Raw genomic sequence first — 17,673 nt, 5'->3', positions numbered from 1 at the left:
ACAATATGTAACCCCCTAAAAAAAAAAGGGAGACGGTGTGCAACCCGAGAATAAACAGTTGCAACCAGGAATAAATGTAAAATGTGCCAAAAATTTTAGTTGTCTGAGTTTTGTGGGGAGAAAATGGTTTGCATTTTCAACAGCATGGCGATAGTTATGACGAAAAAGGTATGTCCTTCCTTTGTCTGTGCAAGCAAACAAAAATGTTTATTCATCCCAGAATGTTAACATAAGCAAACATTAGGATAATAGTTATCAGAACAAATAAAGGTGATTTAGTGATGACGTCAGGAACTAACAAAGGAAGGCTTGTAATAAAAGCACGTTGGTCAGAAGACAGAGGAAAGCAGTTAGCTAGACTGGGTTAGAGATCACATGGATAATGATCTCTGGACAGCCGTGAAAGCGATTGGGCATAATTTTTAGTGAAATATAGACAACTATAAGCGTGCTCAACTCCGAAGGGAATGCAGGCTAAATAATAACACAATCTGGTTAATATATACACACTTATAAATATATACACACATATGGACACTAAACACGAAAAGAGACACATATATGCAACGTTATATAAACGACTATACAACATGTACACGTTTTGGTCATTGTTTATATACTTGTTCAACACTTGACCATTTTCAAACAAGAGTTCAATATGCAGTTCAAATGCAAGAACCTGTCCGAAATGACCCCAATTTTCTGCAAAAGTTGATTATGTCAGCTACAACCCATTTTTATTTAAACGGATTCGTTAACACACAAAATTACAGATTTTGGGGCTCTGAAAATCCAAGGACAATTCATCAAAAGCAGTTTCATTCCATTCACTGTTTGGTGTACAGTAATGGAGGAGAAGATTATTGGATTTTATTTATTTTTTTTTTTAAGATTAAGACGAAAATGCTGTTACTGTTACTGGAGAGAGATACCGAACTATGATTACAGACTACCTGCACCCACAAATTTAAAATACTCCCAGTGGGAATGTTAACATAAGCAAGTGTTAGGATAATAAGTCTGACTTAGTGATGACTAACAAAGGAAGGATTATAATATAGACACGTTAATCAGTTGGTCAGGAGTACAGTCAGAGAGTTAAGGAGTCAGGGGTTGGTCGAGTGGATAGCGGACGCATCGCGAGATATGAAACCAGGAGAGACGTGCAACTCAAGAAATGTGGTGAGGAGACGTCAGGAATAAAAGTTGCAAATAATATAATGGGATCCCAAAGTGGACAATGTTGCCACACGGACTTAGGGTCATGCACGTTTCGCATGAACAGCAGAGCGGTATTTTCCATGACCAGTGAGAGTCTGGTCACCCTTGAAGGGTCCTCCATTAGACAATTAAGAATGTAGCCCTGCTGGGTTGCATCTATGGTCGTGTGAACCGGGAGCGATGAACGCGGCCAGGGGTACATCACAAGTATGCACCTGTATACCAGGATAGCGACGAATGCGGCCCGGTGTGTAAAGGGTGATAATAATAACAAGAGTGTCGATTGTTGCTCCTCAGGAAATCTCATCGCAGCTTTCCCAACTGTACTGACATGCAGAAGTTCAAGTGTAATGTGAACAGACATCTTGCTGCTCACCTCCTTTCATAACATCCCCACAACTTATGGCCCCTATAGTATCCCCCTACACCAAAGTGGTACTGTGCCTTGTTTGGGGTGAAAATGGAATAAAAAAAGTAAAATATTTATATCTTGGGGAGAAGGGATTATGTTTAGGTATAAACTGTTATTTTAATTGTAAATTATTAGTTGAGGAAATGGTTTCGTGTCTAATGGAGGAAGGATGATAATAATTTAAGTGATGACGCCAGGAAGGCTTGTAATATAGACATATCAGTCAGTTGGTCAGAGAGTTAAGGAGTCAGGGGTTGGTCGAATGGAGAGTGGACACATTGCAAGATGCGAAACTAGGAGAGACATGCAACTCCAGAAATGTGGTGGGGATGACGTCAGGAATAAAAGTTGCAAATAATGACCAGAGTGTTGATTGTTATTCCTTAGGAAATCTCATCGCGGCTTTTGCAGAACCGTCAATCAAGACCCACTGATGGAAGAGGTATGTTCCCCCGATCCTCTTTTTGGCTTGACTATACCCCCCCTCCCCCCATCGCCCAGAAAAATGTTTATTCATCCCCAGAGGAACTGGTTGTAAGATGTTATTCATCCTGTTTGTTGTATACACATCTGTTTTATTATATGTGTTATACACACTTATAAATATATACACACTTATAAATATATACACACATACAGACACTAGACACGAAAAGAGACACATATATACAACGTTATATAAACGACTATACAACATGTACACGTTTTGGTCATCGTTTATATACACCCGTTACATACCCCAGCTATGCAACGAAAAGATTAAATTGGAAAATCTCATTTCTTGGGAATCTTAATGTCAAACTCGGGAACATATACAGTATGTAAAACTTTGGTCATGTCCTCCACTATCTGATGATCTTCAAGTCTAATGTTAACAAATATCTATTGATCCGTTTTTTTACTAAGAAATCAAACTTCGCTCATCCCTTCCATAGATGTTTATTCGTCCCCAGAGGAACTTTTATGGTCTTTAGGTGGTTAAAATAGTTTTTAAGGGGTCAACAATGGGTCAAAATTTAAAAAAAAAACATCGTTATACATTTTGTACATTCATCTTAGTTTATTTTTAATCATTTCATATGCGTGTAACCTTCGTGCAGTGGTAGCGTCAGTAGCTTTTAATGCTACAGGTTTGCTTTCGGTTTCGATTTTAGCTGATGGCACCCAAATGCTTTTTTTTTTTTTTTTTTAAATCACGAAATCTGGACAAATTAAAATATCATATTTAAGCGTATTTTACAACCGGGCAAAGGCGGGTACCCCCCCCCCGCTAGTTTGATTATAATGTTCTATTATATACGAGTTTTAATTGTTCTATACAAAAAAAAATAATCGACTTAACAAACAAGTAAAACATTTGTTTATTTTCCCAATATTACGTTGTGATTTGGCTTTCAAGCGCACTTGATGCGTATTTTATTTTAATAAAATTAAAACAACGTTTCTATATGAACTCTCATCCTTTGACTTTATTCTCGCGTTTTGTCACCGCACAGTTCAAACATTTCAAAATACAACCGCTAGAAAAAACGCGCGGCTCTTTACAAACAGACTTCTTTCTCCAACTTAACAACATAGCAAGGAAGAAGAAAAGGGGGAAAAAAAGGAAACAAAACAACACACTGAAGATGGAGTATACCTCCGAAATATATTTGTGATAAATTTCAAACGAGTGAAATATTTGTTTATTTTCCTAATATTACGCTGTGATGCGGTTTCAAGTGCACTTGGTGCATATTTTATATATATATATATATATATATATATATATATATATATATATACACACACACACACGCTGTGATTTGGCTTTCAAGCGCACTTTTTTTTTTTTTTACACAGTGATCACCACTTATCAAGGCCCGGAAGCCACTCAGGGATAAGGGTTATTGCAAGTACATTACGTTAGTGTGGAGATTTGATGAAGTGTTTACTTAAGGGGGCGGTTCATTAGGAATTTGTTAACATTGGACTTGAAGACATCCAAGTTGTAGTTCGGTGGGAAGCAGGCAGACGGAACAGAGTTCCACAGGCGTATTTTATTTTATTCAAATTAAAACAGCGTTTCAATATGAACTCTCATCCGTGACGAAAATAAGAGACTTATTTTATTGCAAAGAACATTATATATATATATATATATATATATATATATATATATATATATATATATATATATATATATATATATATATATATATATATATAAAGAATTGTTTTATTTACCTGTTGCACGGTTTGTAATTGCTTCTTGTTTCTTCTGCCTTGGAACGATCGGTGAAACTGGATTTAAAAAGAAACACAAACATGAATAACTATTAATATTTTCTTCTATCTTTTTCCTATCTATATTAATAAAATGGAAACAATTATTCCAGTCTATAATAAAACATCATAGCAAACGAAACACTGAGGCCAGATATTAATCCAAAATGGCCACGCTACCTGCATGTATCTAATGTATGTTTTGCACTAATAATCATTTGGTTTAATTACAATTCGTAAACTTCTACAATTTCTCCGCTCAAATTAATTCTCCCAATTACAAAACCTTCAGAGATAGCAGCACGGCACCATAACCTCTAATAATTTTCTACTCCCACTACTCCAGTCATCACTGGAGTTACTATTTCGTAGTAAACGCTTCACATTTATTATACAGGGTGTTTCAAAAGTCTTGGGAACATTACAAATGCGTATATCTCATCATTTTTTTTTTTTACCGGAATGACATGAAACCTGACAGTTGCAAAATATTCCAGTTCTGATAACTTTAACCTTTCCAACGGTACCAATTTCATTTTTCAACTCTTAATAGTTTTTGAATTATTAAAAATCGTTATGTTCCCAAGACTTTTGAAACACCCTGTATTACTAACCTGCGTGCCCGGCGTTGCCCGGGTGTTTGGAGGTGTGTGTTGAGCAAAAAAAAAAAAAAAATAGTGAGAAGGTAGGCTTGAACCCGTAACTGGATGTTTAAATCATTAAATATTTATTATTTTGTTATTTCTGCCAGCAGTGGAAATTACTCTTAAACTAGAATCAAATGAAAACAAAGATAATTACAGGAATCATTTTTGGCCTCGGAAAATAGGAACAAACTTTTCCATTCCGATACCGATTCTGATACGGAAAAATGTTCTGATTTTTCCGATTTCCGATTCCAATTAATCGTCCCAACACATATATATATATATATATATACAGTAAAAACTGGGTGCCTGAGGAAGTTAGAAATTGAAAAAAATCGTAGTTGAAACATGTTTATTCATAAGTTTTCAAAAAACAATATTGACATGGTGCTCTTCAAATATGTGATCTATCGAATGGTTTCTAATCCGATATGCAGTCTACCAAGCTGTTAGGATTAGGGTTAGGGTTAGAGTTAGAATTAATTGGTAGATTGCATATTGGATTAGAAATGATGTAATGTAGCCGTGTTTTTTACACTTCAAACCACTCTCGGACACCTCACGCTGTCCAGTACCGTTAGAAAGGAATAAACAAGCAAAAAATAAAAACTTGATAAATAGGTACCTCACGAATTGAACGGTAACCAAAAGAACAACCTTTATGAAGTGTCATCTTCCCTTCTTTTATGCAATAAAAACGACCTGTTTCTTGACCGGGTTGTGACTTGCAATGGAAAGTAGGTTCTTTACAACAACCGGTGATGCTCAACTCAGTGCTTAAATGCTGACAAATCTCCACGCCACTTATCGAAGCCAGAGTTGCACCAAAAGGAGATCATGCTGACTGTTTGGTGGTCTGCGATTGGTCACATACATTACAATTTTTCTTTTTTTAATGCAGGCGAAATGATTACGGCAGAAAAGTACTGTCAACAAATGGATGAAATGCATCAGAAACTTCGACAACAACACCCAGTTGTTAGTCAATAGAAAAGGTCTAATTCTCCTCCATGACTATGCCCGACCGCATGTTGCAAAACTGACCCTACAGAAGTTGAACGAATTAGACTACGAAACTCTGTCTCATCCGCCATACTCACCAGAACTCTCGCCTACTGACTTTTTCTTTTTTTTTCAAGCATCTCGACAAGATTTTGCATGAGAAATGCTTCAAAAACCTAAGCGATATCAAAAGCTTCATGGTCACCAGAATGCAAGATTTTTTACGTTATTGGCGTAAATAAACTTGCTTTGCGTTGGCAAAAGTGTGTTGATTCTGATGGTACTTATTTCGATCAATATTTTTTTTTTTGAGCCGAGATATGTTTATCTGAATTTTGATGTTAAAAACAACAAGAACTTTCTTGTCAACTTGATGGTTTAAAACATTTGCATTGAATAAAATAAGAAATAATCCCAAAGAGGGTTGATGAGTATACTTTATATATATATATATATATATATATATATATATATATATATATATATATATATATATATAACTACTTAATTTACTCACATAAAATTAATATACGAAAGTATAGATTTATGCGTAAACTCTAAGTATTTACTTCAAAAGTGCTCAATGCATAGGTAGAGCTAGTTAGTAATTTATAAAATATATATGGCGATTAAGCTACACTGAATATTCGGCGTTTCATCCACTCTAGGACTCCTCATAAGCGCATAAGCCTGAGGAGTCCTAGAGTGGATGAAACACCGAATATTCAGTGTAGCTTAAACGCCATATATATTTTATAAATTACTATATATATATATATATATATATATAAATATATATATATAAGATAAAGAAATGAAAATTTCTAACCGAATTTATGTTTTTGTTGAAAGCAAACATCTGAAAAGAAAAGAAAGAAAAAAATGACTTTAGATTTTGTCAAATGAATAAAAACGTGAATCTCATATTCGAGAATGGAAAAGGATGTCAGATTTGTTAGAAGTGTTTTGGAACTAAGTGATACAGGCACGACAATTTTAGGCATGACAAATTTAGGCACGACATACTTATGGACTTATTCCAGTACAAGCATCCTTCTCATCTGTAACTCCTCTTTAATTAACACGTTAACGAAAGATGATTCAATAGCATAGTTTTAAACTTAGTCTCCCTATTCTACATGCATGCCTGGCATAAAAAAAACAAACAAACAAAAAACAGGTGCTTGTCCAGAATTCAACCGAATTAGAAAAAAAAAAAAAATGCAGAAATACTTTTTATGCCATATGTATTAGAATTTTTGTCGCCTCTTCCTTCTAATTTATGGTTTGGTTGTTTTTGTTTTACGGCATATCAACCCTTTTCGGGTTATTTAATGCTGAATCCAGTTATTTTGAAAATAGTATTCATGTTGAATCCAGTTATTTTGTAGAGAATTTTTATTCCTCCATCTCTTTGTGTTATCAATCACTAGTCTGTAACGTTTAGTTTGGTTGTTTTATAACGGATTTTATCGTTTTTGATTCTTGCCCTGCAGAACATGAATGAGTTTGTTGTTTTAGTGTTTGGTTTTGCACAACATAATAAAGTTTTGCAAAAGGAAGTAGAAAAACAACAAGCATCAATGCATTTCGTCTCAGGAAACCAATATCTTCAGACAGCCTGATCTGGTAGCACCAGTCTAATTCTGGAGTCATTACCTTGTCCATTTAACCCTTTAGGGCCTGAATTATGATGTAGGCGATCAAAAATGTTTATTGCTAATCTTAGTTAATTTAAAGGGTAATGATACTATGATTGTCTTCAAACCGGGGGGGGGGGGAATTATGGAGTCATTACCTTGTCCATTTAACCCTTTAGGGCCTGAATTATGATGTAGGCGATCAAAAATGTTTATTGCTAATCTTAGTTAATTTAAAGGGTAATGATACTATGATTATCTTCAAACCGGGGGGGGGGGGAATTATGGAGTCCAATAGTTAAACTACCACTGATACTGAACTAATATGTAGAAGGCGTGTTTTTTTTGGTTTTTTTTACATGGAGTTCACCACTTATCAAGGCCCAATGGTCACTCAGGGATAAGGGTTATTGTGTGTACAGTAATCAAAGGGATAGTGTAGTAATAGTATTGAAGAATTGGTAAGGTGTCCTTACTTAGGGGGGCGGTTCATCAGGAATTTGATTGTGTTGGACTTGAAGACATCAAGATTGAAGTCGGGAGGGAAACAGGCAAGCGGAAGAGAGTTCCACAGGCGTGCAGTTCTAAGAAAGAAGCTTTGTTCATGGTATCTATGTTTTGATTTAGGCACAGATATAGAGTGGGGGAAATTTTTCACAGTGGATTCAGCTAGACGGGTGTTTTTCGTGAAAGATTGGCGAGGGGGGACCAGAGATTGGAGTTCAGACGACCACCTGCCATGGAAATAACGATAAAACAAGGATAGGCTCGCAACGTCTCTTCTGTGGGAGAGAGGTTGCAGGGTAGAGAAAAGGGCATCCCCCACTAAGCCACGAAGTCTATTTTGTACTCTGTCAAGGCAGGATAGGCTGTTTTTAGCAGCTCCTGCCCAGATATGGCAACAGTATTCCATCCTTGGACGTACTTGGCTTTTATATAGATAGAGAATTGCATCAGTAGTGAGATATCTTCTGGAGCGGTAGAAGGATCCCACCATCTTTCCAGCGACCTTGGCAACAGACTTGATGTACGTGTTTCATTTCAGATAAGGAGTAAAGGTCAAACCCAGAAGCTTGTCAAAACACGGGGCCTCTCCCAGACGAGAGCCATCCATCTCAATTGATGCCAGATGGGCATCAGAGCATTGATGATGTAAGGATAGAAATTAGTTCAACCAGGTCATAAAGGGTTAAGCTGGCAGGATTTCTGGTCCCTGCTGCTTTAGGGGTCACATGAGGTAATTTATAAAAGCCCTCGCATGAGTGTGCCCTGCTTCTTTTCCACCCTTTTTGATTCCAACAGCAGACACAAGCATAAGCAGTCACAGAAAACCAGTCCACTTCCTACCATTTCCAACTTAAACTGAAGACTATTTAGTGATGAATCCAATACAGCAGTTACAAGTGAACCATCATTTATCACCCTAATTTTGCTTAGATTGCAACCAAGTCTGACAAGAAAAGAGCCAGAATTGAGGAACATACACATACAAGTTGTCATTCAAACATTCCACCCCAGATTAGTTGTCGCGAAGCACGTTTTTTTGCAAATCTTCTTTTCTGTACAATTAACTTTTTCTTGCATCATCCATTTAGTCACCCAATAGAATTGCTTTGAATATTGTACACACTTGCTGCGTTGTTTCTCGTAAACCAACAAAGACTATCCTTGATTTGTTACCACATTTTCACGTGTGAGAATTGAACTATATATATATATATATATATATATATATATATATATATATATATATATATATATATATATATATATATATATATTTAGTGGAGATGGTAATTAATAAAAACTGAAGAAAGTGCTCAATACTGTTGTAGAGCAAGTATGCGTTTTATTTTTTACTAGCATGGGTCCCCGGCGTTGCCCGGGTGTTTGGAGGTGTATGCTGAGCAAAAAAAGAGGGGGTAATTTTTTAAACTTTGACCCCTATTATGACCCCTGAAAATTTATTGTTTTGGGCTCAAATCAAGTTATTAAGTTAGATCCATGTCCACGGAAGCTATATCTAAAATTTCAAGTGTGTAGACCCAAAATTGTCGGAGAAGTTTGGTAGAGTTCTCAAAGCTCAAATCGTTGAACTTTGACCATTTAATCGCCAAATTTCTGGCTAAAAACCGATCACATAGATTTTTCCAAATCTCAGTACCCTGTATATCAAATTTCGAGTCTGTAGACTAAAAATTGACAGAGTTATTTCGTAGGGAAATGTACACAGACACACACACACACACTTTCACTTTTATAGATATATAGATTTAAAATTTGAGTCTGACAGAATGACAAAATTATATTGCAAACCGATATATTAAACAAACGAACTTCAAAGAGACAAATGAACACATAAGTAAAAACAATTTGTATTAGAAAACATTTATTATTCCACGTCTTTTTTTACAGACCTGACGACTGAGGTTCGCTCTTAATAAAAATTGTTTTTTATAGTCTTAATTTTGACTTCCTTTTTCATAAAAAACTAAACAAAATCAAGAAAGAAAAGAAATTTAATTTTATTTTTTCATTAATTTCTTTCTGCGCAAAGCAATTCTTTCAAACTTACTCTGTTTCCAAAATGTTTTTATTTTATTCCCCTCCCCCTTCATTCATTTTCCTCCGCATCCTGGCAAGTATTAAAATAAACCATTTATAATATTTATTTATGGATTTATTTACTTATCATTTCTTTTGTATCGGTAAATGAATTCCATTTAAAAAAAAAACTGTAAAAGTCACGTTAAAGGTGATTAAGTTGGAAAGTAAGTAAAAATTTACCCTTTTTACTTTTATACGATTTCTGATCACTTTGAAAAAGGTGTGTGTGTGTTTTAAAAATGTTTTTAACTGCTATAATCTCATATATATATATATATATATATATATATATATATATATATATATATATAACAACGTGAGTATTCATATCGTGGGTTTGTATTACTGTACACATAGATTCGAAAAAATAGTCAAAAACAAATATATAAATAAATGTTATCAAAGGCAAGATAAGTTACTTTTCTACCTAACTGGATATATTTTTTGTGTTTTTATTCAATGTAATATATTTATTCAGCTCGAAAAACATACAGTGTTTACCGATGTGTTGGAAAATTCAAGATGGCGTCTCACACCCTCTTTAACACCGTAAGTTTGGGAAAAGGTGTTATAAATAAAAAAATATACAAAATACTATTAAAAACCCGCCGAATATATGTCAACCTATGTCACGGTAACATATATTGAGCGAGTTTTTAACAGTATTTTAACAGGGCACATCGTAAAAACTGACCCATTAATTTTCCTGAAGTAAAAACTATATAGTTTTTAAACTTTTAAAACTGTACATTATAAAAAGAAAACTGTTCGAGTGATTTTTTTTTTACATGGGTGTCACCACTTATCAAGGCCCAGAGGCCACTCAAGGATAAGGGTTAATAGGTATACATTAGTCATTGTGATTTTAGCATAGTAAACAGTGGGAATTTTGTAACTTGGATTACTTGAAAAAGAAAACTGTTCGAATGATTGAAAATGAAAACAAAATAACAATGTAAATATATTGATAAGAAAAAAACAAAAACAAACGAAGTTTCCGTTTCAGGAACCCGAGTTTAATTTTATGTCGTAATCATTCAACTCGTTAGCGGTTTTATTCAGCGATTAGGGATAACCATACGACATATCTAATTACCAAAGCGATTTTTTTTAAATTTTTTTTTTTATTAAAACTAAACCTGTTTAGTTTTAATGAACCAATTTTTTTAAAGCCAACACTTTAGTTATTTTGAGAGCGCGCAACTGCACCCGAAAGGTTGATTAGGAAACTCCAAATCCTTTTATGACTCGAAAAAAAAAGGGCTTTTTATCGGCTTAAATGATAAACTAATGTTAAATATTAGTATTCAATATAATGAGATATCAATCTACACAATTTGCCATCGATTCTGAAATAAAATGAAATCCTGACATTGTGATCATTTTTGCAGGTGTTATGTGCCAAATATTGAAATAAGAATGTTTAAATTCAATTATTGTAATTTAAGTCTTTAATTTTAAAGTCGATTTTATTTATAAAATATCTTTTTAGAAATCAATCTCAAAAACAATCTGAACAATAAATCTCTTTTGTTATGGCTAAGTTTTTGTCAAGGGTAGAAATTATAATAGACAAGTATTCATCCATGATGACATTTTACCGATTTCCTGGTTTACAGGTATTCTTGCTAAATTTCTTCGAAAGAATTGACATAAACAATACTTCAACTAAATACGTATATTTCATGCAATAATGACTTTTGTTTCCTCTGACTTTTCCTAAACTAAACATAAAACATCGGTTAGGGTTAATTTAACATTCTGTAAAAGTACCTTCCGTTTTTTTTGTTTTTTTTTTGTACTTCTGCAGAGAAGGTAAAAAACCGATAAAAACTGGATATATTTTTCGTGTTTTTATTCAATTTAACATGTTTATTCAGCTCGGAAAGAATACAGTGTTTACCGATGTGTTGGAAAATTCAAGATGGCGTCTCACACATTCTTTAACACCGTAAGTTTTGGAAAAGGTGTTATAAATAAAAAACTATACAAAATACTATTAAAAACCCGCCGAATATATGTCAACCTATGTCACGGTAACATATATTGAGCGAGTTTTTAACAGTATTTTAACCGGTTTTTTTTATTTATTACACCTTTTTCCAAACTTGCCGTGTTAAAGAGAGAATCGGCCGCCATCTTGAATTTTCCAATACATCGGTAAACACTGTATGCTTTTCGAGCTGAATAAACATGTTAAACACGAAAAATATATCCAGTTTGGTAGAAAAGTAATTTATCTTGCCTTTGATAACATTTATTTGTTATATATTTGTTTTTTGGCAACTTATTCGAATCTATGTGTACAGTAATACAAACCCGAAATGAATTTAAGACCACGAGTGAAATGAGAAAATGAAGAAAATCACATTTACTGTGTGTGTTTACTGTTTATGTAAGTTTTATGTAAGTCAGCGGGTTTGGTTGCCATAACAACGTGACGGTAGTGAACGTGTGTGTGTGCGTGTGTGCGCGTATTTCGTGTAGTTTAGTTTCGTATAATAGTTTCGTATTTTTTTAATTTGTAAATAACAAGTGATTAAAAAATTAAACCCTTCCAAGATGGACAATAAATAAAGCCATAATATTATATGGTAAAGGTAAGAGCGTAGAAACGATTGTTTTTTAGGAGATGTGATTATTGGATTAACCAATCAGAAATCGTCTGTGGCACACACATCTCTGTTTATATATATATATATATATATATATATATATATATATATATATATATATATATATTAGAATAGAATAGAAGATATATAGAAGATATAGATAGATAGATAGATAGATAGATAGATTAAATGTTAAATAGATTTTGTAAATAGTACAGTTGAAATGATTAGAATATTTCCAATATGTAATAAGGTCGAGGTAATTAGTTAAAGAGATTTAATATAATGTGATATGCAAATGAGCATAAGTCATTCGATATGGGGGTGGTTTGTAGAATAGTATATAAAGAAATTAGGCAAAGATTCTTATGTCTCCTATAACAGAAACATCCTAAAATGGGTACTAATGTTTCTCCATCAGGAGAGATCTACCTCCTTTATATTTCGTTGATGATGGAGAGCTGTACACACAGACAGAAACACACGAACCCTATTACTTTATAAAAATATAGATTACCGTATCTTTCTGTTAAGTTACATTATTGTTTCAGCTACACGGCCGTTTTTTTGCTAGCGAACAATTTCTGTAAAAGTCTGAGGACGTTACAGACAGCCAAAAAAACGGCCGTGTAGCCGAAACAACAATGTAACTTAACAGAAAGATACGGTAATAAAAAATAAAACATAAAACGTATATATATATATATATATATATATATATATATATATATACTAACCTGAGTGCCCGGTGTTGCCCGAGTGTTTGGTAGGTGTGTGTTGAACAAAAAAAAAGTGGTAGTAGGCAGGCTCGAACCCGCATCACGAAGGAGAAAAAGAAAGTGACATCTTTGCCGTTGCTTCCATCGCCAAACTGGAAGTTGCGAAGGTTTAAATTAAGGCTAGTCAATCGAAAAGAGGGGATGACTTTTGAAAATATCGGCGAAAAAAGCAATCCCTCCCTGTAGAAAAGTGCCCAGTTGAAAGTGAAGGAATTAATGTTTTTAACCAATTTTTCGTTATTTGTCAGGGTCGAGCTTCAAAATGATACCACTTTCATGAAAATCCGTTGTCTCTGTCAAAAGTTTTTGTGAGACATACATACATACTTTTAACCAGGCAGGTGAGTTATATATATATATATATATATATATATATATACACACAAGCATGTTTGATTGAACACGGTAGAGTTATTCTTTTTTTCGATTTTTTGGGATATCTTTTCAATTCGTCGAGAGGTCTTTTTTATTTCAACTGGCATATTGTATATTATGGCGCTCCAAAATTTGTTGTTCAGCCACATTATTCTCAAACTTTTGGGCATCATAATATGCAACATGCCAGCTAAAATAAAAAGACCGTTCGGCGAATAGAAAAGATATCCAAAAATAGAAAAAGGTTTCGCCCTCATTTTTCAAAGCCAAATCGAGGGCTTTCTTTTTTTTTGTAGAGGAAAACGAGTTTAAACAGGGGGGGGGGGAACGACTAAAATAAAATAAAATTATCGGAATGAAGAAAAAAACGATGGGGGAACAACTAAAATAAATCTATCGTTATGACAATCGTACAATGGAGAGGAAACGCCTTAGAGACTAATCACGTCCAAACCCAAAAGACAATCCCTCTGCTTAAAGAGAGAAGGTCTCTTTAAACGGACGTGAATAGTCTCCAAGACCTTCAGATGAAATAACGAGTGAGCGTGACTCAGGATAGAAAATGGGTCACTGCTGAAATTCATTGCACATTTAATTCTCACGTGTGAGAATTTCAATTTTTTTTCCGGGTTAAAATTAATCCCAGCATGTGTACCTGTCACAGAACATCCGAAAGATTTGTCTGTATTTTTTTCTTTTTTTGGTTGAATTCAGGACTTGCACCACTAATTCCATTACTAACACTCTTCCATTTTCCATCACTCTTTTATTAACACCGTAACGAAGATGTATGGATGTTAGAATTGTGATGACTCATTCGTATAAAAAAATCATCTTGTAATATTCTTCACCGTTCAACTGTCAATCCATCCACCTCATTAACTCTTGTCCTCGCGTAGCTTTTAGCCTTGATAAGTGCTGACTCGTATAAAAAATCGTCTCACAATATTCCGCATCATCCAACTGTCAATTCATTCATCTCATTTATCCTAACCCCTCTTTTAAGGGAGATAGCAAAGCTTGGGAGAGTGGACCTCCTAGAACTGCACAAGACCAACTCTACACTGCAATAATCAGGAAAAGGGTCATTGCAAGAATTGTCTAAACTCTGTTGATTCGGCGGTCGTAGGGTCTTATCTATAATGTAAACAGGATTAGGTTATTGGTTATTTATGTAAAAAAACCAAAAAAAAAACCAGTTCGGTTGATAAGTGAAAAAAAATCCTCTCACAATATCCTTCATCATTCAACTGACAATCTATCCATCTCATTAAATCTTATCCTCGAGTGGCTTTTAGCCTTGATAAATAGTAACTCCTTAGTATTAAAAAAAATCCTCTCACAATATCCTTCATCATTCAACTGACAATCTATCCATCTCATTAAATCTTATCCTCGAGTGGCTTTTAGCCTTGATAAATAGTAACTCATTAGTATTAAAAAAAAGTCCTCTCATTATATCCTTCATATGTAAAACTGGTCATCCTTTTGACCTCCAAACAAAAAGAAACGGACACCTACTTAGTAATCTGCGGTTGTTCTCGGTCTTGAGGATCGATTTGGAAGCTTTTGCTAATCCACCTGTGAAAAAAAAAAAATAAATAAATAAAATTAATGATTTTTTTTTTCATCAATATTTACATTTTTTTTTTCATGAAAAAGAAAAGAAAAATTAATTTAATGAAAATTCTTTTAAATTAACAGGAATTTTTTTTTTCATATAAAAGTAAAAAACCTTGACAGTCAAATGTCAATATAAAATATGGGAGGAAGCGAGAAGGATAGATCTGTATGGAAGGTAGATAGAGACCTGGTCAGAGATAGATTAGTCTGGAAGACATGCCAACATATAAAGCAAAAGTTAAACCGATAATGATGATGATGATGATGATGATGATGATGATGATTATTATTTTGTTGTTGTTGTTGTTGTTGTTGTTGTGATTATTATTAGCAGCAGCAGCAGCCATACCCGGCCACGCGTTGCTGTGGCTCTGTTTGTTTAAATGGAAGCCTCCTCTCCCCACAAAAAAGACAAAATTGAAGTTTTTATAAGAAGGAATTAATCTGGCAAACTATTTTTTTTTCATTATAAAATAATATCCTGAGAGAGAGAGAGAGAGAGAGAGAGAGAGAGAGAGAGAGAGAGAGAGAGAGAGAGAGAGAGAGTTGGGAAAATATATATAATTTTCCCAACTGTCTCCGTTTGTCTGTCTCTCTGTCTCTCTCTCTGTCTCTCTCTCTCTCTCTATATATATATATATATATATATATATATATATAGATAGATAGATGTTGTTTGTTTTTGTTTTTGCAATATGTTTTGAATGAATTCAATTATTTACGAAAGTGCATTTTTTTTTTACCTAAATGCGAGTTAGGAACAATTTCCCCTTTAACCAATTTGGTACCCCCATATGGGGAGCGGCATATATATTGCCTTTAAAATATAATTATCCACTGATACGTGTTTTGTCGTCCACGACTCATCAGAGTGGCTGAATCTAGCGAGATTCAAAATCAGGACGTGGATGTTAAATTGATGAAAATGATGATGGTGATGATGATGATGATGATGATGATGATGATGATGGTTGATGGTGATGATGATGGTGGTGGTTGTGATGATGATGATGACGGTGGTGGTGGTGGTGGTGGTGGTGGTGGTGGTGATGATGATGATCATGATAATGATGGTGGTGGTGGTAGTGATAGTGGTGGTTGATGATGATGGTGGTGGTTGATGATGACGATTATGATGATGATGGTGGTGGTGGTTGATGATGATGATGATGATGATGATGATGATGATGATGATGATTAATAGAAACTTTTTTTCATGGAAGTAAAGCCTTGTTAATGAAAAAAAAAAAATAGGAGGAAACGAAAAACAATGGAATTGCATGGAAGAGTGATAAATAGAGACCTGGACAGAGATATGTTAGTTTGGAAGACAATGTTTTTATTTTTATGAAAATAGCTCAAGACAAGGCACAAAACCACTTGATGTAAGGAACTAACAAGCTGATGATTGTTGTTTTTTTTTTTTTTACACAGTGATCACCACTTATCAAGGCCCGGAAGCCACTCAGGGATAAGGGTTATTGCAAGTACATTACGTTAGTGTGGAGATTTGATGAAGTGTTTACTTCAGGGGGCGGTTCATTAGGAATTTGTTAACGTTGGACTTGAAGACATCCAAGTTGTAGTCCGGTGGGAAGCAGGCAGACGGAACAGAGTTCCACAGGCGTGCAGTTCTAAGAAAGAAGCTTTGTTCATGGAATCCGCGTTTTGATTTAGGCATAGATATAGAGTGGGGGAAATTTTTCACAGTGGATTCAGCTAGACGGGTGTTTTTCGTGAAAGATTGACGAAAGGGGACCAGAGATTGGAGTTCAGACGAGCACCTGCCATGGAAATAACGATAAAACAAAGATAGGCTCGCAACGTCTCTTCTGTGGGAGAGAGGTTGCAGGGTAGAGAAAAGGGCATCCCCCACTAAGCCACAAAGTCTATTTTGTACTTTGTCAAGGCAGGATAGGCTGTTTTTAGCAGCTCCTGCCCAGATATGGCAACAGTATTCCATCCTTGGACGTACTTGGCTTTTATATTGTAAAGACAGGAGATGCCTATTGACCACAGGCTTGAAAAGACCAAGGCTGTAGGTAGAAGAGAAACAGTGAGCAGGAAGAGAGTTCCACAACCTTGCAGTTCTTGGAAAGAAGCTACTGGAATAGGAAGTTGTATTACAATGAGGTATTAAAACAGTGAATTGATGAAGACCACTAGACCAACAAGTCAAATGAGCTGGAACAAAGGAAGCAGGGAATAGATCAGACAATTCCGAGGAACGCATATCATAAAAGTATTTGTAGAAAAGACTGTGACTAGTAACATCACGTCTGTGAGGGAGAGGTTGCAGTAAAGAAGAGAGTGTGGGGGTCAATCAAATTACAGATATGTTTCTGAAATTTATCAAAGACCCTCTTGTCTACATCTGTGTCTACTGTCGAGACCATGTTTGTTGGTCATTTGATCAATTGATCTCATCTCGGTCTCCTAAACTCTCTTGAGCTGGTTCAAGCTGCAACCTACCCTCAACTGTCTACA

At 34.8% G+C, this 17,673-nt stretch overlaps 1 protein-coding gene across 2 annotated transcripts in view; it reads right to left on the bottom strand.

Moving 5' to 3' along the window:
* Positions 1-17,673, bottom strand: part of LOC145266961 (uncharacterized) — a 78,660-nt gene that overhangs the window by 13,698 nt on the left and 47,289 nt on the right. Inside the window, exons 8-10 of one of the 2 annotated variants that reach the window (XM_080122793.1) lie at positions 15,085-15,144; positions 6,377-6,406; positions 3,860-3,916 (exon numbers count right to left, since the gene is read on the bottom strand). In XM_080122793.1, coding sequence (XP_079978919.1) covers positions 3,860-3,916; positions 6,377-6,406; positions 15,085-15,144 — 147 coding nt within the window. The remainder of the gene's footprint in view (positions 1-3,859; positions 3,917-6,376; positions 6,407-15,084; positions 15,145-17,673) is intronic. The other variant, XM_080122794.1, reaches the window with a different exon arrangement.

Source organism: Euprymna scolopes, chromosome 42, assembly GCF_053919585.1.
Source record: "Euprymna scolopes isolate OS-2025 chromosome 42, ASM5391958v1, whole genome shotgun sequence".
NCBI lineage: Eukaryota > Metazoa > Mollusca > Cephalopoda > Sepiida > Sepiolidae > Euprymna > Euprymna scolopes.
The sequence above is the reverse complement of the archived record's forward strand: the minus strand, read 5'-3'. Positions and strand labels throughout refer to the sequence as shown.